Source organism: Mirounga angustirostris, unplaced genomic scaffold (genome assembly GCF_029215605.1).
Source record: "Mirounga angustirostris isolate CCGP_5_RB_7025 unplaced genomic scaffold, mMirAng1.0.hap1 SCAF_5, whole genome shotgun sequence".
NCBI classification, from domain to species: Eukaryota; Metazoa; Chordata; class Mammalia; order Carnivora; family Phocidae; genus Mirounga; species Mirounga angustirostris.
In genome coordinates this window covers 152,162,222-152,186,532 of record NW_026991713.1, presented here as the reverse complement: position 1 = coordinate 152,186,532, position 24,311 = coordinate 152,162,222, and the positions used below count along the sequence as shown (strand labels likewise).

The window sequence follows — 24,311 nt, the reverse complement described above, 5'->3', positions numbered from 1 at the left end:
CCCAAATACAACCCCAGACCCTACTCTGGGCTCCAGTGCCATAGGCCCCTACCTGACAGCCGATCCCACTAAGCAATAACTAACTAGGGTCAAGGGACGTTTCCTTCCAGAGAGCTTTGCAGGCTCTCAAAGGACACAGTGGGTGCTCCTCGGGGCCCCCAGAAGGAAGCTTGAATGGGGGGATGGCAGGCAGGAAATGGGGGCAGGCGGGGAGTAGGGGAGTGGAGGGTTGGGTGGTGGTCCATAACATGCATGCAGCTACTTATTACTTAACCTGAGGGATTGGTTTCCTGGTCCTCGGTTTTCTCATCTGTTCAGTGGGCATGCCATTAGGCCCTGGCTCATAGCTCATGTGGATTTTGGAAACGAATTTAGTGAATACCTCACTAAAGGAGGAAGGCATGGCCAGACCGAGTATCCGTTATCCAGAGGATTTCAAGCTCTTTCTAGTCCTGTCCACTCTGCCTCACTCCTGCCCTCTGTGGCATCTCTGGAAACTTCTGTGGTCCCCTCTGACTCTGAGAAACCCAGTCTGGGAACCTCTGACCTACCGAAAAGAGCGGTCAACATAGGATTCATTAAACGTGGGTTAAATGCAGTCTTGCCATTGCGTAGTTGATGGCCTTGGACAAATCACATGACCTTGGTGTTTCAGGGGACAGACAAAAGTGACTTAGCTCTATGGGAAGAGTTACAGGGTTCTCCTGTATACTCTAGGATTTGGGGCAGTTGTTGTAGATAGCTGAATCCTACAAATTAGAAAAAGGGAGAGAGAAATGTCTATTGGCTCACATAATTGAGAAGGTAGTCTAGCTTCAGGTGTGGCTGGATCCAGGGACTTGCATAATGTTCAAATTCTTTCTCTCCATCTCTCAGCTCAGCTGATGTCTGTGCTGCGGCCTATCTCATATCCTGCCAGTGTAGCAACTCCTGCAAAATGAGTGTCTCTCCTAGCATCCATATAGAAAATGCTAGGGAAGGCCTCTGATTGGCTGGCTCCAGTCATGTGCCAATCAGGGACCAGTACCATAGCCAGGGTCAGGCCCCCATACTTGGCGGTCCCTTCAGAGCCACAGTAGGGTGTGATTCCGCAAAAGGGGTAAATGATATGAGCAAATCAAAACAGCAACTCATTCTCCAGGCCTATCTTGCTGTCCTGCCCCTCCACTCATACAAGATTTTTAAGTGGCAGAATTCATTCAGAAGGACCCTCAAGGTCCTGCCCACTCTCTCCCAGCTGTCACCTCCCCTTGGGGCACGAGAACTTGGGACACAAACATTCTTCACAACAGTTTAAGAATCCGTAGCAACTGACAGAAAGAAAGGAGGAAGGCATGGCCAGACCGAGATCCAGCTCAGTTATTTTCGGAGCTGACTGATTACACATGAAGAGAACTTTGGTTTTATTTCCAAAGTATTTTGCAATTCTGGGGGGAAGGGAGAGGATGTCATCCTGAGAAGTCAGGAACAAGCCACTTGCTGACCAGATGAGGGTCACAGAGGTATGTTTGGTCCACGTGGTGTTTACTGTTGTTGTTATTTGGGACTTTTTTTTTTTTTAAGGTGCCAACATTTAAAACACTGGAGACTTCATGTAAAAATCTGGAATTCTGGTCTCTTTTAAAGTAGGCTGGCAGGGGATGCCTGGATGGCGCAGTCAGTTAAGCATCTGAATCTTGATTTTGGCTCAGGTCATAATCTCAGGGTCGTGAGATTGAGCTCCACATTGGGCTCTGTGCTCAGCGGGGAGTCTGCTTGAGATTCTCTCTCTCCTCTCCCTCTGCCCCTCCTCCGCTTGCACTCGCTCTCTAAAATAAATAAAAATCTTTTAAAAAACGAAAAAATAAAGGAAACTGGCAGTGCCCAGTCACATCCCTAAATAGCAACAAGGGAGTGGATCTGGGTAACAGCTGCCCCAATGGACAGGGCACACACTCTTCGCTTTGCCGCAGTCCACACCCCTCCCTTTTGCTCCCCCAACTTGGACCCTGGCCGCTCACTCACATCCCCTGCCTCTCCCTGTGGTCTTGTGCAAGCCCTGCACTAAATGGCCTTCAGTCCAGAGACCAAAGACCAGACGCCAATCTAGAGACCTCCCATGATGGAATGTGAGACCCGCTGGGAAGGAGGGAGCTGGCAACAGAGCCTGCAGGTTGAACACAGTGATTCAGAATTCTGGGGCGAGCAGCCAGAGCAGAATGGAGTGAAAAAAACCAGCTGGAAAGAGACCTTCATAGTCATCTCCTGGCCCACCCCATTTTATAGATGGAAACACTGAGGCTCAGGGGCGAGGGGACAGAGCAGGCATTTGAATCTCAGGCTCCTGGCTGTCCACCAGACCAGGTTGCCTTCCTTCCTTCCACACGTCTTTACAACTTTATGCACTGGGCACACCTGTTAGGCCCTTGGCACCCATCACACAACTGTTTTTTCCCAGTCATTCGGCAAGTATTTATTGATCACCTACTGCATTCAGGAGCCGAATGTGGGGAGAATACAAGCGAAGTCTACCCAAGACAAATACATAAAGATGAGGGTTGGAGAGGGTAAGCGTGGCTTTGAAGGCAATGAACTAAACGATGGGCCGATGGGGAGAGGTGGCCAGGTGACAAGAAGGTGACATCTTTTTGGCATTTGAGACTCAAATACCAAAATGTTTGTGGGCAGCAGGCCATGCCCTCCAGAGACGCCAAACCAAACAAGAAGCTGGGCCGTGGTCAAAGAGGTGCTCTGTGCTCCATGAATTGAGATCTGGGCTCAAATCCCTGCTCGGTCCTTGATGTGTGACCTCAGGCAGTTGCCACCCACTCTCAGAGCCTCCATGTCCTCCTAGGTACAACAGGGAGCCCATGACAGCCACCAGGCAGGGAGGGTAAGAAAAATCGATAAGCTGGTGCAGGTAAAGGGCTGATCCCAGGTCCCAGCTCTGTAAACAGGCACTGAAATTACTGCTAACCCCAGAGGTTGTGGGTGCTGGAAGGAGCGCTGAGAGTGGGACCAGCCCTGTCCTTTCATGCACAAGGACACAGAAGCCCAAAGAGGACAGTCGTCTGCCCCTGGGCTCTCAGCAGCTGAGGACCTGTCCGGCTGGCTCTCCACCACCCACCCTGCCGAAACTTCCCCAAGCTTCCACCTGTGGTTTCATCCAGACCAAGAGTGCCAGGGCCACGGACATCAGCTGTGATTCTAAACTGGTTCCAGACCAGCTCTAAACCACCTCCGGGCTAGCCAGTTGTGGGAGGGAAAAGGGGCAGCTTCATCAATGGCTTGCAAGGTGCCTGGGCTCTGGAGGCCCAGGGCTGGGATCAGCTTTCCCGCTGTGGGCCCTTGGACTAGTTCCTTCTAAACCTTCATCTCCTCATCTGTGAAATGGGCGTAACACCGTGCCTGTCAGCTTCTTCGGAGGACTAAGGCGTGCCTGGCACACAGGAGGTGCTCGATGCCTGTGCATTCCTATCACCAGCCGTAACGCCTTAGGGCTGCCCACCTGCCTGGCCCCTCCCCTGCCCAGTTGTCTCATAAAGGAGTCCTCTGGGGGACAGAGAAGAACAGGTGAGGGAGCAAAGCTGGATCCACACCAACTCGTCCCCCTCGCCAGGAAGACGGCCCTGTAATGCCTGGTCTTGCTGGACACTCAGCTGCCACCTGTAAGAATATTTAAAATACCACCGATGTGGTGTCTGGTGGGGGCCTGCTTCCTAGATGGCTTTGTCCACGCTCTGTCCTCACTTGGCAGAAGGAGGAAGGCACTGTCTGGGGCCCATTTTATCAGGGCGCTAATCCCATCCATGAGGGCTCCATCCTTGTGACCTAATCACCTGCCCAAAGCCCCACCTCCAAATACCACAACACTGGGGGTAAGGTTCCCACAGATGAGTTTGGGGGGGCTGGAAATGCAAACCTTCAGTCTGTTGCAATGACCCAGAGCCAATTTCTCCTGTCCCTGAAGGTGTGCCAAGGCGAGAGCAGCTAAAAGGAAAGGAAGCTGTGGTGTAGAGACCCCAGAGATGCAGCCCTTGCTGAAGCAAGAAGGGAGCCAGAGGGGCCCGCTGCTGAGAGCCATCTGGCAGATGTCTCGCTCCACCTTCCTCCTGGCGACCTTCAGCCTTATCATCTGTGATGTCTTCAGGTTCTCTGTCCCCAAGCTCCTCAGGTGGGTCCAGGCCTTGGGGGCTTTGCTGACGCTGGTGGTCCCCTCCTTAGTGGTGTCCTTCCAGAGCTGGGGGCGGGTAGGGGGGGGCATCAGCTCTCCTTCTGCCTCTGCCTAGTCCTCCAGAGCTCAGGGTCCTGAAGGGTGGGTGAAAAGGCTACTGAGGAAGGGAAAAAAAAAATAAACGAGAAAGTGACAAACCTCAGGGAGAGAAAATGAGTGAACTCTAACCTGACTGTATCGGTTAGTGTTTGCTGTGTAACAAAACAGCCCCAAAGTGTTTTACAACCACGTCTCGTGCTCATGATAACGTGGGCCAGCAATTTGGGCTGGGCTCCGCTGGGCCGTTCTTCGTTTCTCAGTCGGGTTCACACATGTGCCTGCGGTCAGCTGGGCGGCTGGCTGGGGACTGGCTGGTCTCAGATGGTCTCAGCTGGGACAGCTTGGCTCTGCCCCACATCCTCTTTCACACTCCATATGCTCTGCTCCGGCTGTTCTTCGCATGGCCCCTTGGCAGGGCTCGAAGCCTTGGACCAAGAGCTGCACTTTCTCTTGACGCCTCAGGCTTGGAGCTCACACCATCTCACCTCCACTGGGTTTTCTGGGCTGAAGCTGGTTGTACAACCAGCCCAGATTCAGGGAATTGTGTATTTGTTTGCTGTGGCCACCATAACAAAGGATTACGGGCTGGGCGGCTTAGACAACACATATTTATCCTCTCAGAGTTCTGGAGGCTGGAAGTCCAAGATCAAGACTGATTTTATTCGAGGCCTCTCTCTTGGTTTGCTGTGTCCTCACGCGGTTTTTCCTTTGTGCATGCATGCCCGCTGTATCTCCTTGTGTGTGCACATTTGCTCTTAAAACGACACCAGTTAGATTGGACTAGGGTCCCACCCTAACAGCTTTCTTTTAACTAAATCCCCACCTGAAAGGCCTGGGCTCCAAATAGAGGTGCATTCTAAAGTACCAGGGATTAGGACTTAGCACAGGTATTTTGTGGGGACACAATTCAGCCCATGACAGGTGGAGATAAAACGCTCACCCCTTGGTTGAAGGAACAGCAGTCAGGTTGAAAGTGAGTGCGTGCGGGGCACCTGGGTGGCTCAGTTGGTTGAGCGACTGCCTTCGGCTCAGGTCATGATCCCAGGGTCCTGGGATCGAGTCCCACATCGGGCTCCCGGCTCAGCAGGAAGCCTGCTTCTCTCTCTCCCACTCCCCCTGCTTGTGTTCCTGCTCTCGCTGTCTCTGTCTCTGTCAAATAAATAAATAAAATCTTTAAAAAAATAAAAATAAAATAAAATAAAAAAAGAAAGTGAGTGCGTGCGGGTGGTGGGAGAAACCATTGCAGCCGTTTCGGCAAAGCTATCTACCATGCTGTCTGATCCTCCACACCTTGCCAGGCTCAGGCAAAGGGGACAGCCACGCGTGACTTCTCTCACCACTTGTACCCTCCCTCTCTCAAAAGCCTTTTTCTGGAATTTATGGGCAATCCCATGACCCCAGCCTGGAAGGGGTATCTCCTCGCGGTGCTGATGTTCCTGTCTGCCTCCCTGCAATCGCTGGTGGAGCAGCACTTCATGTACAGGGTCAAGGTGCTGCAGATGAGGCTGCGAACGGCCATCACGGGCCTGGTGTACAGAAAGGTGAGCCTTAGGGGTGAGGGGTGGGTCTTTCCTGTCCCCCTAATCTTGTCCCAATTTATGTATAAACATTCTAGCCAAGAAGGGTCATATCATATCATCTGTGTCTGAAAATGCACTCATTCATTACTTTACTCATTCGTAGTCACTCTGTGACTACACTATCACCTCCTTGGTTATTTCCCTAAGACCTTGAGTGATCTGACCCTGGGACCTCTCCAACTCTTTCACATCACATACCTTCTCTTGCTCAACCTACTCCAGCCACAAACATACCAGGCAACCTCCCACCTCAGGGCCTTTGCACTTGCAGTTCCTACTACCTGGACACACTTTCCATTTCTTTTCATGTACCTACCTTCCCCTCGTCCCCCCATGAGGAGAAGGGGCTAATCTTGGGGCTGTGCAGAAACCAGATAGAAGTGGGCTGTCAGCTGTGTTACCAGGCAACACTGCTTATGGTAAAAATGACTCCTGACCTACTGGTAAACTCATTAGGGCTGAAACTTCTGTCAGTGGAGTACAAATACCTGGTGGATAGCCATGGCTTTGGGCTTCTCTTGGTGCAGTGACTCTTATCCCCTCGGGAGCCCTGGAAGTGAAGCTTACAAGATGATCTGCCGGGGTCTGGAGCACCGGAGTCAGGGCGCCTCAGTCCCCATGAGAATCCTCTCGCACCTGTGCTGTTCCCTGGGGGAGAAACAGAGTGGAGGGAACAGCTCCTGGATGGCTGCAGGGGCAGATCCCCAGATGGCCTGCCTGCTGGGTTTCAGACCCGCATCTCCCCAGCAAGGGCACCCGAGCTCAAGCTTAGGGAAGCCTTGCTCATCTCTGGAGAAGTCAGACCCCGGCTCTTCCTGCTGGGCTGCCTCCACATTAACCGCATTAACCGTGTCTTCTTATTTTCTACATCCAATGCTTTGCTATCAGGGGCGTTGGCAACCTTGGAGGGTCTCTCGCCCAGCCCAGGGCTAGCCAGTGCCTAGAGGTAGTAAATGACTCACTGGGCGCATACTTTTCACATGCCAACCAAACAATCCAGAACTCACACTCCCAATCGCCCCCTTGATGGTGCTCTCAACATTCCGGGCCACCACACACCTGCCCTCTTCACCCCAGGGCCAGGTACTGGACCACAAGGGACAGCTCCTGGGTCCCAGAGCCCACCAAGATTATTCAGACGAGCCAATCCTGCTTCCCCTGCTTGGCCCTTCCTTCCTGTGAAAATCACCATAAAGGCCCTGGCCCATAGTTTACCTTGCTAATAGGTAATAATAATAATAATAATAATTGAATAATATTACTGAATAATATTTTAAAACATTTCTTCCTAACACTCCTCATAATTGTCATTAAAGAATGAGGTATGGGGCACCTTGGTGGCTCAGTCGGTTAAGCTTCCGACTCCTCTGATTTTGGCTCAGGTCATGATCTCAGGGTCCTGGGATCAAGTCCCGGGTCGCTCCCTGCTCAATGGGGAGTCTGGTTCTCCCTCTGCCTCTCTCCCACTCATGCGCAAGCATGTGCACGCACACTCTATAAAATAAATAAATAAATAAATCTTAAAAAAAAAGAAGAAGAATGAACTATGTAAGTCTTTATTTAATTTTCCTTCCCAACTCAAACTCTGCTCCTGGGAGAACAAGCCACCTGCCTCTGTTGTTCACAGCTATATTCTTAGTACTCAGTTCATTGTGAGGTCCATTGCAGGTACTCAATAAAGATTTGAAGATTTTTTTTTTTAAGGTTTTATTTATTTATTTGACAGAAAGAGAGAAAAAGAGAGCACACAAGCAGGGGGAGCGGCAGGCAGAGGGAGAGGGAGAAGCAGGCTCCCCACTGAGCAGGGAGCTCGACACAGGGCTCAATCCCAGGACCCTGGGATCATGACCTGAGCCGAAGGCAGATGCTTAACCAACAGAGCCACCCAGGTGCCCCCGAAGATTTTTTTTTTTTTTTTGGAGATTTTCTACTCATTCATTCGGGCTCACTCCTTCACCCCCTTACCTCTTCCCTCACACACTCAGCAGAGAGGATTGCAAATAGAACCTCACATTCAACAGGCTGGCTGGGGTCCACTGTGACCCCAGGGCCGGGGCACATCTGAGGCTGCCAGAGAACCAGGTTGGGGTGTGAGGGGCACATGAAATGCCTGCAGGGGTTGGTCTACCACCCTGTCTAGCTCGTGCCTGGCCTTGGTCATATCCCAGATTCCAAGCTTGGCCTAGCCTTTAATAAGCCCTCCGACTTTGGGCAAGTTGGTCAACTTCTCTGTGCCTCAGTTTCCTTGGCTGTAAAATGGAGTCATTCTGCATTTCACTGATTCTCGTCTCACTTATTTAACCCTTCTGAAATCAAGATGTGTCTCGTGTGTTTTAAGTTAATTGCACTGATTTTTTTTTCCCCTTAGTGATACAAAAATTGAGCGTTTTATCCATGGCATTGCAGATGGAATGAAATGCGGCGGTCCCTGCTCCATCTGGCTGTGGGATGTGCTCCATCCCAGAAAACGATGACAATCCTCACTTAGCACAGGGCCTGGGACGTAGGGAGCACTCAGCAAAGGACCACCATTATGGTCATAAACCCCAGGGTTTGACGTGTTATGCTATTGACTTATCATTCCAATGCTCTAGGGATCTCAGAGCATTTCCGTTTTTGTCATCTCTCTGAATTCTCACAACGGCCCCCAGGAGGGCGGCTTAGGAGGTTTACTGGCCCATTTTACAGATGAGTGCACAGAGACCTGCCTCTGCCAGCAAGGGCAGACCAGCTTTGACCCAGGCCTGCCAGGCTGCCGTGCCCTTGCTCCGTCTGTGCTGTGGGTCCCCCTGCCTCACTCCACCGAACTCGTCCTGTCCTTCCCTCCGACTTAGGTCTCGATCCTCCCACCCTGCCCAGGTCCTGGTCCTCTCCAGCGCTTCCAGAAAGGTCAGTGCAGTGGGTGACGTGGTCAACCTGGTGTCCGTGGATGTACAGCGACTGATGGAGAGTGTCATCTACCTTAACGGGCCTTGGATAACAATCATCTGGATGATCATCTGCTTTGTCTATCTCTGGCAGGTATGCCATAGTTCAGAGACCCCTAGGCGGGGGTATCAGTGGCATATTGACTGTGAGCGTGGAATACTCCCCAATTCCATCCAGTGGTATTTGCTCACTGTACATCATGGTGACTGTACCGCATCTCCTCCTACTGTCCCGACCCGACCCCATGGGGCATGGGGCCAGGACCCTCTCTGACTTGCTACCTTGTGTCCAGGGCCCAGCATCGCTTCAAACAGTTCCTGACCTGCAGTACATAAATGTTAGATGTGAGGGGTGCCTGGCTGGCTCAGTCGGCTGAGCATCCGACTCGGGGTTTTGGCTCAGGTCATGATCTCATGGGTCGTGAGATCAAGCCCCACGTCGGGCTCCGTACTGAGCAGGGAGCCTCAGTGAAGATTCTCTCCTTCTGCCCCTCCCCCCTCTCAAGCATGTGCTCTCTCTCCAAATAAATAAATAAATAAATGTTAGATGTTATAGTTAGGAAGAGAGAGGGCAAGGAAAGACAGGAAAATGCAGAGCATATGAGCGCACAGACCCTCCCCCCTCCCCCCCAGCAAATCTGCAGAAGACACACCCATCACTTCCCGGGCCTTTCAGCAGATGGTCCCCTAACATCAGTGGGTCACCCTGAAATCTGGCTAAGTGGGAGGATGGACATCAAAGTTGCCACAGTTAGCAACTGTAACATGTTTTCCAAGTGATACTATTTTTGCCAGAGAAAGTTTCACCTTACCCTCACCCTCCTTGGATTATTTTCCCAACCCTGGCTGGGGGCTGGTGTTTGCCTTCTGGGCACTTCTCCGAAACTTGGCCACTGGGTGGCACGATTGTTGCATAAATGAAACTGGCTTGCTCGGTTGTTAAGGAGATTACAGAAATAGAGTCCTTACAGGCTGAGAGGGGAAACTGAGGGCCATGGTTTGAAGAGCGGTGGGGTTTCTCTAGAAACTGGATGCAGATGACCTTGAGTGGAATTTCAGTCACAACCTCTTAGAAATCATTTACCCTACCCCCCACCCCCACATTTTCCAGATAGAGAAACAAAAGCCAAGAGGGAACATAACTGTCCCAAAGTCATGAAGCTGGTGGGGGGTTAGGGCTGCCAGACAAAACACAGGATGTCCAGTTAAATACGAATTTCAGAGAAACTGAATAATTTCTTTATTCCCAAATATAGCATGGGATATACTTATACTAATTTCCCAAATACAGCATGGGGTATAATAATTATAATATAAATATAAATATATATTATGATATAATAAATACAAATAAATTATATATCTAATATAATATAAATGTAATTTCCCAAATATAGCATGGGATATACTTATATTAAGAAGACATTTGCTGTTTCATCTGAAATTCAAACTGAACTAGGTATCCTATGTTGTGGGTTTTTTGGGTTATTTTCCTGCTAAATCTGGCAACCTTGTCAGGGGTAAAATGAAGACTCGGATAATAATTGATTGTATGACATGGGCACTTAGTATATGTGATGGGCAACGCTTGATTTCCCTTTCACAGATGAGGACACTGCAGCTTAGGGAGGGTAAATAACTTGCCCAAGGCCACACCAGTAAGCGCCAGGGCCAGGATTTGAACTCAGACCCTGATTCTGCAGATTCGACTTCACCGTTCTGGCCAGACATGCACCCTTGCACTGTCCTGTCTAGAAGCATGACCTGCTTGAATATAACTCCAGTACGACTAGTGCATTGTTCCCCTCCATGACAGAGAAGGACTCCATCCTCAGCAGGTGTCCATTGACTGCTCTCATCAGCTTCCTGGCGTCCCTTGCCTTAGGACCCAAGTCTGACCAAATCCCGTGGGGTTGCACTCTTGGACATGTCCTGTGGCATCCCACCTGCTCTGTCTCCAGCTTCTAGGACCCTCTGCCCTCACTGCCATCGCTGTCTTCATGAGCCTCCTCCCTCTGAATTTCTTCATCACCAAGAAGAGGAAACAGCATCAGGTGTGCTATTTGGGAGAAGGGCCACGCTGGGCAGGAAGTGGGAAGGGGAGCCTGCAGGTCATGGGACTGGCATTGGCGAGGTGCAGGGAGGTGAGGAGGGGAGGGGGCACGGTGGCGTGAGCCTTCCCGTCACTCAGACCTTCGCCTTCCACCCAGTACCCCCATCTCGGGTACTTGATGCACCCCTCCAGCATTCAGGCCACGAGCCAGCTTTGATGCCTCTTTTTCTCACATGCCACCTATCAGCAGATGCATCCAGAGCGTTGCCCCTGTCTCACGCTCCCTGGGTCTCTGCTTCTGCCCTCGTCCCTTCCCGGGCCTCTTCACACACCCCTCTCAGCTCAGAACCCCAATGGCTCCCATCTCCTTCAGAGTCAAAGCCAAGATGCTGAGGTGGCCAGCAGGCCAGCTGGGATCTGGCCTCACCTCCTGGCCCTCTGCCCCGGCTCACTCCACCCCCCCACTGCCCTCCCCCTGATCCTCAAGCTCCACTCAGGGCCTTTACTCCTCTGGTTCCCTCTGCCTGGACTGCCCTCCCGCAAGATGTCCCAGTCTCCCCCACCCCCACCCCTCACTGGCCCCCGATTACCGTAGCAATGTGTCCCTCCCCTTCACACCCAGCTGCTCATCAACTTGGCCTGTGATGTCTGCTTCCATAGCACTTGTCACTTTGTGCCTGGCTCTTCTGGCTGCTGTCTCTCTTTCTTGCGACTGGAACCTTCGTTGCAGGAAGAAATAGGCACTGATGCAATCTCAGCTCCTAGAATGACGCCTGGCGCTTAGAAGGAGGGAAGGAGGGAGGGCGGGAGGGAGGTCAGGAGGAGGAAGGTCGGTCTCACATACACTGTTGCTCCAGCCTCCTGTCTGGCCTCCTCTAAGACCTTCTCCACACCGGCCCCTGTGATGATGCACCTCCTTGGTGAGACACAGGGAAACACAGCCCCAACTCCTCTGCCTGACCTCCAAGTCCCACTACGGTCCAGCCCACCTCCCCCAAACCCCACACCCTCCCGGACCACACTGCCTGTCCTCTGGGTCATGCTGTCCCCTCCATCTTCCCCATCCACCTCATCCACCCATTCTTTGTGTGCTCAGCACCTCCTCCTCCTCATAGCTCATGCGTCACTCCCTCCTCCAGGAAGTCTTCCAGATGTCACCACACCCAGGCTGATTCAGGGCTCTGCCTTTTCCACCCCTTTCCTGGTCTTTGGGAGCTTCCCTCTTTGATGGTGCATCATCTGTCACCCACGGCAGAAGCACGGGGACAGGGGGGAGGAGGCACCCTGTGGTCCAGGGGCAAGATGACAGTGATTTGGGCCAGGACAGTGGGGACAGCGATGCTGAGAGGCAGACAGCTTGGGTCCTGGTGTGCAGGAAGAATCAACCGCATTTGCTGAAGGTGGGGTGTGATGGTTTTGCAGGAGAATTCTTGACATTTCCCTGACCTCTGCCCTCTTCTTCCCTCTGGTCCTAGGAAGAGCACATGGGGCAGAAGGATTCTCGGGCGCGGCTCACCAGCTGCATCATCAGGAATATGAAGACCATCAAGTCCCATGGCTGGGAGGGAGCCTTTCTAGAAAGAATCCTGCGCATCCGGGGCCAGGAGCTGGGCGCCTTGAGGACCTCCAACCTCCTCTTCTCTGTGTCTCTGGTGTCCTTCCAAGTGTCCACGTTTCTGGTGAGGTCACCCTGGTCTCTCGGTAGAGCATAGACTAAGGGAGGGAATGCTCGGGGGGGATGAGGTAGGCGGAGCCCCCTGCCGCCCCCGGCCAGATCCTGGAGCTTTTCTTTGCAGACCACCCCATCCATCAAAATGTACCTCTCCTAGATCCTTCCCTCTGTCAGGGATGCTTGCTTTGTGCGGAGTTAGCCAACCACTTAGACGATGCCCCCGAAGGCGGCAGTGCCTAATAAGGTCCGTCTTTCTCCTGTTTAAGGTTCCAGGCATCTGGCACGGGGACGAGGCCACAGGGGCGGGAAGCTGCAGAGGGAGAACCCCACGTCCACATTGACACCGGCTGTCACGCGGGTGCAGCGGCCCCACAGGGGGCATGGGGCCTGTCCCGTTCTCCAGTTCATTTCACAAACTGCTGCCCGATCAACCTTCCTAAAGGCACGGCTCTGACTCCAGTCACGCTGTTGCCGACAAATCTGCAGTGACTCACTGCTGCATGAATAAATAAATAATCCAAACTCCTCATAAGATATTCAAGGCTGGTGGCAGGCGGGCCTTAATCAGTATTTCCAGAAGGATTAGAACCCGCCACCCCGGGGGCGGGCATCTGATGTCGCTGCCACAATCAACACTCAGAACCGTGAGATCTCCCCGGCAGGATCGCTGAGTCACCATCACACCAAAGGACCATGTGTCATCACCAAGTGACACCTAGAACCGAAACACTGCCAACACCTAGAACTGACATCACCCAGTGACATCCGGAACTGCAGATGCCACCACTGTCCAGGGCCCTCCCCTTGAGTGCTACTGATGCCCGCAACTCCAGGGTCATCTCCAAGGCGTTCTAGAACCCCAAGTCCCACCCACGTCTAGAACCTTCCACATCCTACCAAGATCAAACGCCATGGTGTCCCTGGATGCCTGGGACCAACAGTTGCTGGTCCTAGAACGGGGGCTGCACATGCATCTCCCTTCACCAAAACACTCATATTCTTTAAGAAACACTTACACAGCTGCATGAACTAGGAGCGAGGCCAGGGGGCTTCGCAGAATTTGGGGTGAGGGGTGGATGGAGGAGAACATTCCAGCTCATTGTCACCACCCGTGTGCCCCGCCCCAGGTCGCGCTGGTTCTGTTTGCTGTCCATACACTCACAGCCGAGGAGAACACCATGGATGCTGAGAAAGCTTTTGTGACCCTCACAGTCCTCACCATCCTCAACAAGGCTCAGGTTTTCCTGCCCTTCTCCATCAACGCCGTGGTCCAGGTGAGGCAGCGGGGCGGGGAGGCCCCCTGGGGGCAGCCTTGCAGGGGTGTAGCAGGAAGGCCCGACTCCATGCAGCCCCACGCTGCCCACAGAGCAGGAGGCCAGACAGGGGAGGGAGGAAGAGGCAGGGAGACAGAGCAGGGAAGCAGGGAGGGGCAGAGGACCCAGTGTCGTGCCAGTCTGCCCGTTCGCTTTCTATACCCAGCATTTTTATGTGGATTCTCTCCCCTTGCTGTCCCCACTCACACTGAGCCGTGACGGACTTGAGAGCAAGTTGCCTTGCTGACGCGTCCCCATTTAAACGGCCGCCCTAGGTGGACGAAGTTTGGAATCATTTCTGATAATGGTCTATGACTCCCTTGGAAAAGCCGCCATCCTCCTCCTGGGTCTCATCTGCAGGATGGCAGCCCGATTGTCCCTGTTATGCTAATGAGGCAGAGAGGGGCTGGGAGGTCATTGTCTCCCTCATGGTCCCCACCTCCGTGCGCACTGTTTCATGTGACCCAGAAAGCTTTGTGCTAATGCCTGGCAAATGCATCGAGCTTGGGAGACCGGAAGATTTTCCACATCCTGAGGCACCAGACACCCGAAGCCTGAGTTCTTTTTTTTGCTCTTTGGGCATCAGTGACCTGGGGCTTTGGTTTCCCCAGGCCCGGGTGTCCTTTGACCGTCTGGCCGCCTTCCTCTGCCTGGAAGAAGTGGACCCTGGGGCTGTGGACTCAAGTCCCTCCAGATGCTGTGAGTGCAGAGTTCGGCAGGAGGCGTGCGGGAGGGATGACGGGACCGGCAGCGCCCCTGCAGCCCCCCGACCAAATGCCAGGGTCCCAGCTGGGGCGGGCTGCTGGCGCCAGGATGGCCCGTGCAGGCGAGGCCGGCAGCCGTGTACCACGGAAACGGGCGGTGATGCTGCTTTCTCCCCGGTCATTCAGCAGTGACTCGTGAGCACTTACTATGTGCCCCTCTGGGCGGACCAGGTCCTTGCCCTCGTGCAGAAAGGCCAGGGAGACAAGCATGGCCATGTGTTCCTCGAGCTAGAAAATGAAATCGGAGAGGTTACGGGCACCGTTGTGTGATGAGACTCACCAAGCACGATTGGTTTCCCCATTCCGCCCCGCAGCTGCTGGGGAGACCTGCATCAGCGTTCACGACGGCACCTTCGCTTGGTCCCGGGGGAGCACACCCTGCCTGCACAGGTACGGCACGGCCTCCCTGCTCACTCCCCTCCCGTCAGCAGGAGGAAGATGCGAGAGGCTCCAGCAGCTTCCAACAGCTGGGCACTGGAGGGTGGGTTAGTCTGCCCTGGGGCTGACAGGGAGACTGGTAGGACCAGCCCCGGGCAGAGTTTGGGGGAAGCAAGACTCCTGGAGATGGAAGAACAAGACTCCTAGAGATGGAGAACTCCTGGAGATGGGAAGCTCAGACCCCAGGAGGCCCAGGGGACAGAGTGAAGAAAACAAACACGGGCACTGCTCTCTTGGGGTTGACCTTCTGATGGGGGCACACAAATGAGAAATCGGGGTAAGGGAGTGATGTCGAGGGAGAGGCATGAGTAGTAAGGTGATGATAAAGGGAAGGAATGAGGCTTGCAGGTGTCTGGGAGAAGAGCTTTGTAGGCAGTGGAAACAGCAAGTACAAAGGTCCTGAGGCAGGAATGTGCCTAGACCAAGGTTTATCTGGCTCAGCACTGTTGACACTTAAGGCTGGAGATTTCTTTGTTGTAGGGGCTGTCCTGTGCCTTGCAGGATGTTTAGTAGAACCTCCAGTATCTACCCACCAGCTTCTAGCAGCAACCCCCCACCAGGTGTGACAAATGACACTTGGGGGGAGCATAATCCCTCCTGCTTGAGAACCACTGGCCTGCGGCCTTTGAGAAATAGGAGGTCAATGTGGCCGAGGCAGAGCAGCTAAGGGACGGAGCAGTAGGAGGTTGGGCGTCCTTCATGAACTGCTGGGACATTACCTTTTCTCCTGAGTGAAATGGGGAGCAGTGGAGGGCTTGAGCCAAGGGAGCCTCATGATCCCCCTTGGGTTTTAACAGGTCCCTGTGGCCACAGGGTGGAGGATGGGCTACGGCCCACGGGCAGGGGCAGAGGGCAAGTGGTGAGCAGCCTAGTGCAGTAACCTAGACGAGAGCAAGGCTGGTAAACCCTCCTGTGACAACAGAGAGAGAGAGTGTGTGTGTGTGTGTGCAAGTGTTCATAGGTGCAAGCAGGTGTGTGTGCACATACAGGTGTGAGCATGTGTGCATGTGTGTGAGTTAGAACAGGTGTGCTTGTGTGTCTTTGTAAATGTACGCACGCATATGTGTCCATGCGTGTGTTCGTGTTTGCACATGTGTGTGGTCTGTGTGGGAAGCTGCATGCGTGTGTGCCTTATACGTGTGCGCTTGTGTGCGTGCACGTGCGCGTGCTTGGGGCAAGAAGGCCGCTTGAGTCGCCGGACGGACTGGGAGAGCGAAGGATCTCCGGATGAGTTGCCAACGGGAAAGGCCGGCTCCGTCCGAGGTTCCAGTCCTGCACAGACTCACGCTGGGCCCCAGGGACATGTCTCCCCTCCTGTGTTGCCAGGATCAACCTCACTGTGCCCCAGGGTCGTCTGCTGGCTGTTGTCGGTGCCGTGGGGGCAGGGAAGTCCGCCCTGCTGTCTGCCCTCCTTGGGGAGCTGTCAAAAGTGGAGGGATCGGTGAGGATCAAGGTGAGGCTGCCCCCCTGCCTGTCTGCTAGAATGTCTCCCATTCTAAAAGCCCTCCCTCTCCCCCCTTCCCCCCCACTCCTGTCCCCTGCCTCCCCGCTTCTCCTTCTTCTCCAAAATCGCTCCTACCTCCATCCCTATCAGCCTTTTAATGGCCAAGTGAGTTTGCATTTTAGGGTTCCGTGGCTTACGTGCCCCAGGAGGCCTGGGTCCAGAACACGTCTGTGGTAGAGAGTGTGTGCTTCAGGCAGAAGCTGGACCCGCTGTGGCTAGAGAGGGTCCTGGAGGCCTGCGCCCTGTGGCCAGACGTGAGCAGCTTCCCTGCAGGGGTCCACACCAAAATTGGGGAGCAGGTGAGGGTCCCGGGGCCCGCGTGCCACAGGGAGGCATTGGAGCTGGGCGCTCAGGACCATGTGTCTCCCTGACCTGTGGGGCCGTGTGGAGGGAGGGACAGAGGAGACAGGGGAGCTGGGAAATGGGGCAGACAGAGGGTCTCGCTCAGGGCCAAACACATAGGAAGAGTTCAATCAGCAGAGGCTAATGAGCGAACAATTGCAAATAGAAACAAAAGCAGAGGCGTGGTAGGGATTGGTGGAAGGCGGCTTTCAGCAACAGGGCATCAGGAGACCTGGGCTCTCATCCTGCCCTGCCCTGCTTTTCTGGGTGACATTGGTCAAATAGCTTCCCCTCTCTGGGCCTCACCAAAGGGTCTGGGGCAGAGATATCCAATAGACAGGATTTATGCATCTGGAGCTACGGATTGGGCAGGGGTCAGTAAACTATGACCCCCAGGTTCAAGTCCAGTCCACTGTGTGTTTTTGTGAATGAAGTCTTATGGGGACACAGACACGGCCGTTCATTTACTGGCAGTGCGTGGCGGCTTTGCGTGATGGGCAGAGATGAGCAGTTGTCATGGAACTGGGGTTAAAATAGTTACTGTCTGGCCCCTTACAGAAAAAGTTTGCCCCGCCCTGGATTAGGGAGTGGAGAGTGAAAAGGTAGGAGCTACTATTAAGGGAATGAGTGGGTTTCCTGGCGAGAAGAGGAGAGGACCCGGGAGAGGGTCTAGAGGTGCCTCTGTATGGCTGAGGAGTGTCCATGGAGGAGGACAGGGCATCCTGGAGGCCAAGGGAGGGTGTTGCAGAAGGAAGGAGTGCCTGTTGCCCTTCACTTCTGTCCTACTGTCACCTCCTAAACCAAACCTTTGCTCCCCCAGGAACTGCCCACCCACCCCCATTCACAGTAACCAGAGCTCCATCCCTCCAGAGCTCAGATCCCAAACCATGGTGTCATCCTTGATTTTCCTTTTTTTCCTACACCCATACATCTGATCCCTTGGCAAATCCTGTTGGGTCCACCTTCAGAGCAGACCCAGAGTGTTCTGGTATCGTCCGTCATCAATTCTCCCCTACATGGCTGCCCTGCTTGTTTCTATCTTCACACCACATAGGCTAATCCTGGTGCAGCAGCTAAAGGGATTCTGTTCAAACGTAGGGCAGACCACATGCTTCCTCTGCTTGGAATCTTCCAAGGTCTTCCCATCTCCCTCAGAGTCAAAGCCAAAGTCCTGACAATTGGCAACAAGGCTTCTCAAGGTCTGGCCCCACTTATCTCTCTGACCCCACCTCCTATCATTGCTCCCCCTTTTCTGTTTCACTCCAGCCACATGGATCTCTATGATATTCATTAAACACCCAAAGCACGTTTCCTACCTCAGGGCCTTTGCACCTGCTTTTCTCGCTGCTTGTAAAACTCTTTCCCAGGGGTCCACATGGCTCATCCCTCACTTCTGTCAGGTCTCAACTCAAATGTCCCCTTAGTGGAGAGGGCTTACCTGACCACCTTACCCCACATGCAACCCTGCTCATGCCTGTTCAGCATACGCTCTAATTCTACTTCATTATTCTTCATAGCATATAACACCTTCCCACAGGTGATATATTTTACTTGTTTGTTTATTGATGATGTGTCTCCCACCCCACCCTCGTTAGAGTGTAAGATGCATGAGAGCAGGGACTGGGTCTTGTTCATTGCTGTATCCCCAGAGCCTAGAACACTGGGTGTACAGTAGCCATGTGGAAAATGGGAGTGGAATGATTGAATGAATGAATGAATGAATGAATGAATGAAAATAAGGACTGGGTTGGACAATAGGGAGATGACTGGTGTCCCTGAGGAAGGCAGGACCATACGGTGGGGAAAAGAGAACGCAAGCCAGACTCAAGGGAGAAGTGGGAGGGAGGAGAGAATGTAGGTGCAGAGTATGCGGACCTCTCCTCCAGGAAGCGAGGCTGAGTGGAGGCTGAGGGGGCCGCTGGATTGCGAGTGTTTGAAGCTGGAAGTTGGCCCCAGAGGACAGGCACAGTGAGCTGGCCCTCACTCTGATGATCAGGTGTGCACCAGGCCCCTGTCCCTCTCCTGTGGCCACAGGGCATGAACCTCTCCGGGGGCCAGAAGCAGCGGCTGAGCCTGGCCCGGGCCGTGTACAGGAAGGCTGCCGTGTACCTGCTCGACGACCCCCTGGCAGCCCTGGATGCCCACGTTGGCCAGCACGTCTTCAACCAGGTCATTGGGCCCAGCGGGCTGCTCCACGGAACGGTAAGTTCGGGAGAACGTGTCAGTGTTCACAGGGCAAAGGCAGGGGAACGTCCTGACCCCTGTCTGTCTCCCCAGCGCTCTCCTCCAGGTCTCATTTTCCCCTACAATGGTCAGCTTTGGCTCTGACAATGCTGTATGACAAACAACCCCCAATCTCAGTGGCTTACAACAGTTCATTCTTGCTTTGGGGCCCGTGGTTTGACTATTCCAGCTCAGCCTCAGGTCACTGGCCGGGTTCACGGGAAGCCTGTGTCTTCTTGTTTCGGGACACCGTTCGAAGGAGACCCTCTATTGCTCTGCTGAGAGAGAGAGAGAGAGGGCAGGAGTACAAGAAGGGGAGCTGCCCCACACTGAGCTCCAGGACACTGCCTGCCCCTTCCCCCCAGCTCTCCCTGGAAGACTGGGTCAAACACAGGAGTGTAATTTCTACCCCTTCCCCGCCCAGACGCGGATTCTCGTGACCCATGCGCTGCACGTCCTGCCCCAGGCTGATTGGATCGTGGTGCTGGAAGATGGAGCCATTGCAGAGATGGGTCCCTACCAGGAGCTCCTGCACAGGAAAGGGGCTCTGGTGGGCCTTCTGGATGCAGCTGGACATCCAGAAGACAGCGGAGATGGAGGTACTGGCCGGTCTTGGCCGGCTGTGTGTGCCTGGCTCCCGCCACCCTTGGGGAGAAGGCTCCAAGGACCCCATTGGCGTGACTGGAATGCCCTTGGCCACAGCGTTCGTGGGGGCCCAGGCCTGGAAGCAGATGGCCCTCTGAAGAGGTCACACATCCCCTCAGTTAGAGCCAGTGCCACCTTGTGTGAACGGCGCTAAGGTCTTTTACGTACATTATTTCATTAGATCTGCACAACGGCCCTCGGAGGCACGTGCAGTCTTTGCTGCCCTACTAACGGGCAAACTGGGCAAAGACAGATTTCCTGAGGTCACAAGATTAGAGCTTTGGGGTTGTTCAAATCTGATGTCTGGGTTCCTAACTGCTACAGAGACTGAGCAAGGTGGTCACTTGGTGGCTCGAGGCCAGAAAGCCCACGACACGCTAGCTGGGGCTTCTTCTTCTTTTTTTTTTTTTTTTTTAAGATTGTATTTATTTGTCAGAGAGAGAGAGAGAGCATAAGCAGAGGGAGAAGCAGGCTCCCTGCTGAGCAAGGAGCCCAAAGCAGGACTCGATCCCACGACCCTAAGATCATGACCTGAGCCGAAGGCAGATGCTTCACCAACTGAGCCACCCAGACGCCCCGTAGCTAGGGCTTCCAATAACCAGAAAACACAATGCGTGCTGGAAAAATGACCACGCATTAGAAGTGAAGCCGTCGATGCAAGCCCACCCACAGTGAGTGGTCCTCCCATGCGTGAGCTCATTTAATCATCACAATGCCTCTGTGAGGTCAGGGCTGTCTTTCCCTCCATTTCACAGATGAGAAAACCGAGGCGCAGAAGTGAAGGAACTAGCCCAAGCTTACATGGCTTCTAAGTGGTAGTGCTGGGATTTGAACCCGAGCAGCTTGACTCCAGAGCATGTGCTTTTCCATGAGTAGGCTGGATGCTGCCCCCTGACTCCCCGCCACCATGACAAAGCAAGGACACACAATCAGGGGCCGCCAGCCCCAGGCTCTGCCTTGGCTACAAACATCTGTTGAACAGTGGCTCACCTTGGTAAAAATCCGAAGTGTTGACTCACAGTGTCACCCACCCACAGTGGAATTTGGAGATGGAACCCGTCTGGCCTGGGGGACGGTCAGAGGAAGGGTCCTTCCTCAGGGAAGTGACTCCTGGGGTTGGCTGGCAGTTACTAGAAAAGAACACTCCAGGCACAAGGAACTGCTGGGGCAAGGCTGTCACGCCATGCACGGTATTTGCTCCTGCTTTCCAGCCCCAAGTTCGTAGCAGGTGTGCCATAGTGTTTGCTGAGTGAATGAATGAATGAATGAGTGACTGAAGGAATAATGTTCCCGGAAGAACCCAGGGAGGATGGAGAGCGGTTGCAGGAGCCAGATGGAAGGAAACAGGTGCTCATACAAGTTAAAGTCATATAGCCAGCAGGTGTCAAAGCCAGCGTCCGGACCCCAAGTACTCACCCCCATCACGTGACAGGACTCCTTTGACCTTGCAGAGACAGAACTCACGACCGAGGCCAAGGACCCCAGAGGCTCAGCTGGACGCGGGAGGCCCGCGGGTGGACCCAAGAGGTGAGTCCGCTGTGGTGCTGAGCACAGGGAGGGCACGGGCTGAGGCCGTGTGGCAGGGTATCCGGGTCACCCGCTGCATCTCAGGCACGTAAGGGCGGCCCAAACTACTTTGGACCCCACACCTGCTGAGTGCCCGCCACGGTGCTCAGCTGCGGGATACTTCACCTCAACTATTTGATAATCAGTTGGCCGAAATGATCAAGTCCCCAAGTGGCCAGTTCATAGAATGACCAATGTGCCCACAAATATGACGAATGCCTTACAGTTTGTCAGGTGGTCTCATTGCCATAGGGGAGCAGGACTGACTCCAAAGAAAGATCCTCACCATAGTTGTTAAGGACCTGTCTGGCCCTGTTGTTCCTCATGCTTTGACAGGCTTGTTGCACCAAGGGCTTGAGTCTACACTCATGGGGTCACTTGGCACAGGCCAGAACAGAACACAGGTGGGGGTTCACCACAAGGCCTGCTGTCCCCTTTTCTGCAGCCCCCTCCAGCCAGGCCATAGCTGGACTCATTGTGGACTGTCCGCGGCAGAGGAACCCAGCCACCTGGAGCTCTCCCTTTTTATGGGAAGTGATTTTGTAAAACAGAACAATGGACCCCTGGGTGCCAGGCAGTGTGAACTTAAGTGCTGGTTGTCAGGGGACTCCAGGGGGATCTTGAGGGGCCTTGGTCCCTGGGGGAAAGTAGAGGCTGGGCAGAGTTTCTCTCCATGCCAGCTAGCCACCCCGAGCACATCTGGGTCACACACTGGACAAGCCTGCTTGTCTTCCCAGTGCACGATAATCCTACGTAAGATCGGATAGATAGATGATAGATAGATAGATAGATAGATAGATAGATAGATAGATAGATGTACATAGATGAATCTATAGATAGATGAATAGATGATAGATGATAGATTGATAAATGATGAATGGGTAGATGATTGATTGGTAGCTAGGCAGACATAGACTAGCCCCATTTTACAGCTGAAGAAACTGAGGCACAGACAGGATAAGTCAGCTGCCCATGGCTTCACACTCAGCAGGTATCAAGGTTAAGGCAGCCCACTTCTCCATAGATGAAAGGAACATACAAGAAGTCCTCAACATTGAATTGTGCAAAATTGACATTCTGCCAAACTGGACTAGCAAGTCTGAGGGTAAACTGCAGGGGCACACAAAATGATTGTAGCAAAGCTTAAGCCAAACGAAGACTCTGAAAAACCAAGTTCCAAAGTTGGGCAAATAAGTTCATTCAGTGAGACAGCGTTGGAAGAACAGGCTCGCTCGCCTCTGGGGTAAGATACAGCATTTCACCAGGAACCATGGAGGGAGGACGGGGCATGATGCCCCGTGGTGCTCAATATGCTCATAGAATGAATGAGTGAGTGAATGAGTGAGTGGAGAGCGTACCTCAGGGTTCAGTGGCTACCAGTGGCCTTGAGGGTTGGGTGCAAACACAGCCCGTGGATAGAGACACTGATTTGTCCTCCTTTCCTCTCAGTGGCAGGTCCATGAAGTTAGTCCCCGGGAAGGACAGCACCACTTCAGAGACCCAGACAGGGGTTGCCCTAGATGATCCTGAGTGGGCAGGACGGCCAACAGGAGAGGACAGTGTGCAGGATGGCAGGGTAACCACCAGCTGCTCCCTCCCCTCTGCCCACCCCGCCACCCCTCGGGGCTCAAGACCTCCCATCAGATACAGCACTGGGCAGGGAGCGGGGAGACTCACCTTTACTGAACACCTGCTGTGTGCCAAGTAAAACTGTAGACCCTTCATATTTCTTTGTGCTTATAACCACTCTATAATTAGATGATGATAGCTCCACTTTAGAGATGAAGAAACTGAGGTCTTAAAGAGTTTGTGTTTTCATAGCTAGCAAGGGACCAACCTGGGACTCAAATCCAGGACAATCTGCAGCTTATACTATTTCTTTTCTTCTATGTTGCTTTGTCCACCCATCCATCCACCTACTTACTCATTCATTTCTCTGTCCCTCTACATTTCCACCCATTCACCACCCCCCCATCCATCCTACTCACCCATCCATCCACCTACCTATCTACTCAGTCATCTATCAATCTCACCCAACCTCCCACCCATTCACTCATCCAGCCATCTACCCATCCACCCACTTATCCATCCATATACCCATCTTCCATATATCCATCTATCTACCTACTATCTATCCACCCACCCATCCATCTACCCATCTTCCATCCATCCATCCATGCACCCACTTATCCATCCATCCACCCATTCATCTACCCATCTTCTATCTATCCACCCATCGACCCACTTATCCATCCACCCTTCCATCTTTCCATCCATCCACTTACCCATCCATTAACCCACCTATGCACCCACTCATCTACAGACTCATTTATTCATCCATCCACGTATCTGCCCATTCATTCACCCATTGACCCAATCACCCATTATCCCACCCAACCATCCACCCACTCATCCACCCAGAAAACATTTACAGAACCCCCACTACATGCTAGGCAATGTCTCTGCTCTGGTGGAGACTGCATACTAGTGGGAGGAAACAGTCAGCAATCAGGCTACTAAGCAAGGTAATATCAGATAATGATAAATGCTATAAGAAAAAAATAAGGGCAATGAGATGTAAACCAACCGAGAGTCAGGAGCCTGCTTGGATTAAGATGCTCTGAAGAGTGGCACTTGAGCGGAGCCCTAAAGCAAGGGACCAGCCACAGACAGAGCAGGGGGAGAGCATTCCAGGCAGAGGGGACAGGTGCAAAGGCTCTGAGGTGGGAAGGAGCTTAGGGTGCTAGAGAAGAGAAGGGGATCCCACGATACCAGCAGATAGTGAGTAGGAGGTAAGGTCAGAGAGATAGATCAGAAGTTTGGAATTTCTTCTGAGAGCAAGGGAAAGCCACGAGCAGGTCAACAACAGCAACAGCAAGATGGGGCCGGTTGATGTTTCCAGAAGTTCGCTCTGGCTACTTCTAGCCATGTGAATAACTTCAGATTCATGGGAGCTGGACCTTAGGCAAGGGTCTTAACCTCTTCGTGCTTCAGTTTCCTTATCTCTCAGGTGAGAATGATGATGGGGGCAG

At 53.2% G+C, this 24,311-nt stretch overlaps 1 protein-coding gene and 1 long non-coding RNA gene across 3 annotated transcripts in view; one reads left to right on the top strand and one right to left on the bottom strand.

The window, feature by feature from the left end:
* The window catches only part of ABCC6 (ATP binding cassette subfamily C member 6), a 47,221-nt gene that overhangs the window by 10,360 nt on the left and 12,550 nt on the right, over nucleotides 1-24,311 (top strand). Inside the window, exons 8-21 of the mRNA XM_045875049.3 lie at nucleotides 3,950-4,153; nucleotides 5,616-5,793; nucleotides 8,692-8,853; nucleotides 10,721-10,813; nucleotides 12,288-12,491; nucleotides 13,612-13,758; nucleotides 14,409-14,496; nucleotides 14,876-14,951; nucleotides 16,326-16,452; nucleotides 16,626-16,802; nucleotides 18,880-19,047; nucleotides 19,493-19,667; nucleotides 21,165-21,240; nucleotides 22,729-22,855. Of these exons, the coding sequence (XP_045731005.1) occupies nucleotides 3,950-4,153; nucleotides 5,616-5,793; nucleotides 8,692-8,853; nucleotides 10,721-10,813; nucleotides 12,288-12,491; nucleotides 13,612-13,758; nucleotides 14,409-14,496; nucleotides 14,876-14,951; nucleotides 16,326-16,452; nucleotides 16,626-16,802; nucleotides 18,880-19,047; nucleotides 19,493-19,667; nucleotides 21,165-21,240; nucleotides 22,729-22,855 (2,002 nt within the window). The remainder of the gene's footprint in view (nucleotides 1-3,949; nucleotides 4,154-5,615; nucleotides 5,794-8,691; nucleotides 8,854-10,720; nucleotides 10,814-12,287; nucleotides 12,492-13,611; nucleotides 13,759-14,408; nucleotides 14,497-14,875; nucleotides 14,952-16,325; nucleotides 16,453-16,625; nucleotides 16,803-18,879; nucleotides 19,048-19,492; nucleotides 19,668-21,164; nucleotides 21,241-22,728; nucleotides 22,856-24,311) is intronic.
* Nucleotides 34-11,780, bottom strand: LOC129045825 (uncharacterized). Of its 2 annotated transcripts, XR_010411857.1 has the most exons (5): nucleotides 11,403-11,780; nucleotides 6,321-6,480; nucleotides 5,193-5,401; nucleotides 3,902-4,310; nucleotides 34-1,808 (listed from the first exon to the last, which is right to left on the bottom strand). It is a non-coding gene; the product is annotated as an uncharacterized LOC129045825 (long non-coding RNA). The 2 variants fall into 2 exon arrangements; XR_010411856.1 differs by having other exon boundaries at nucleotides 3,902-5,401.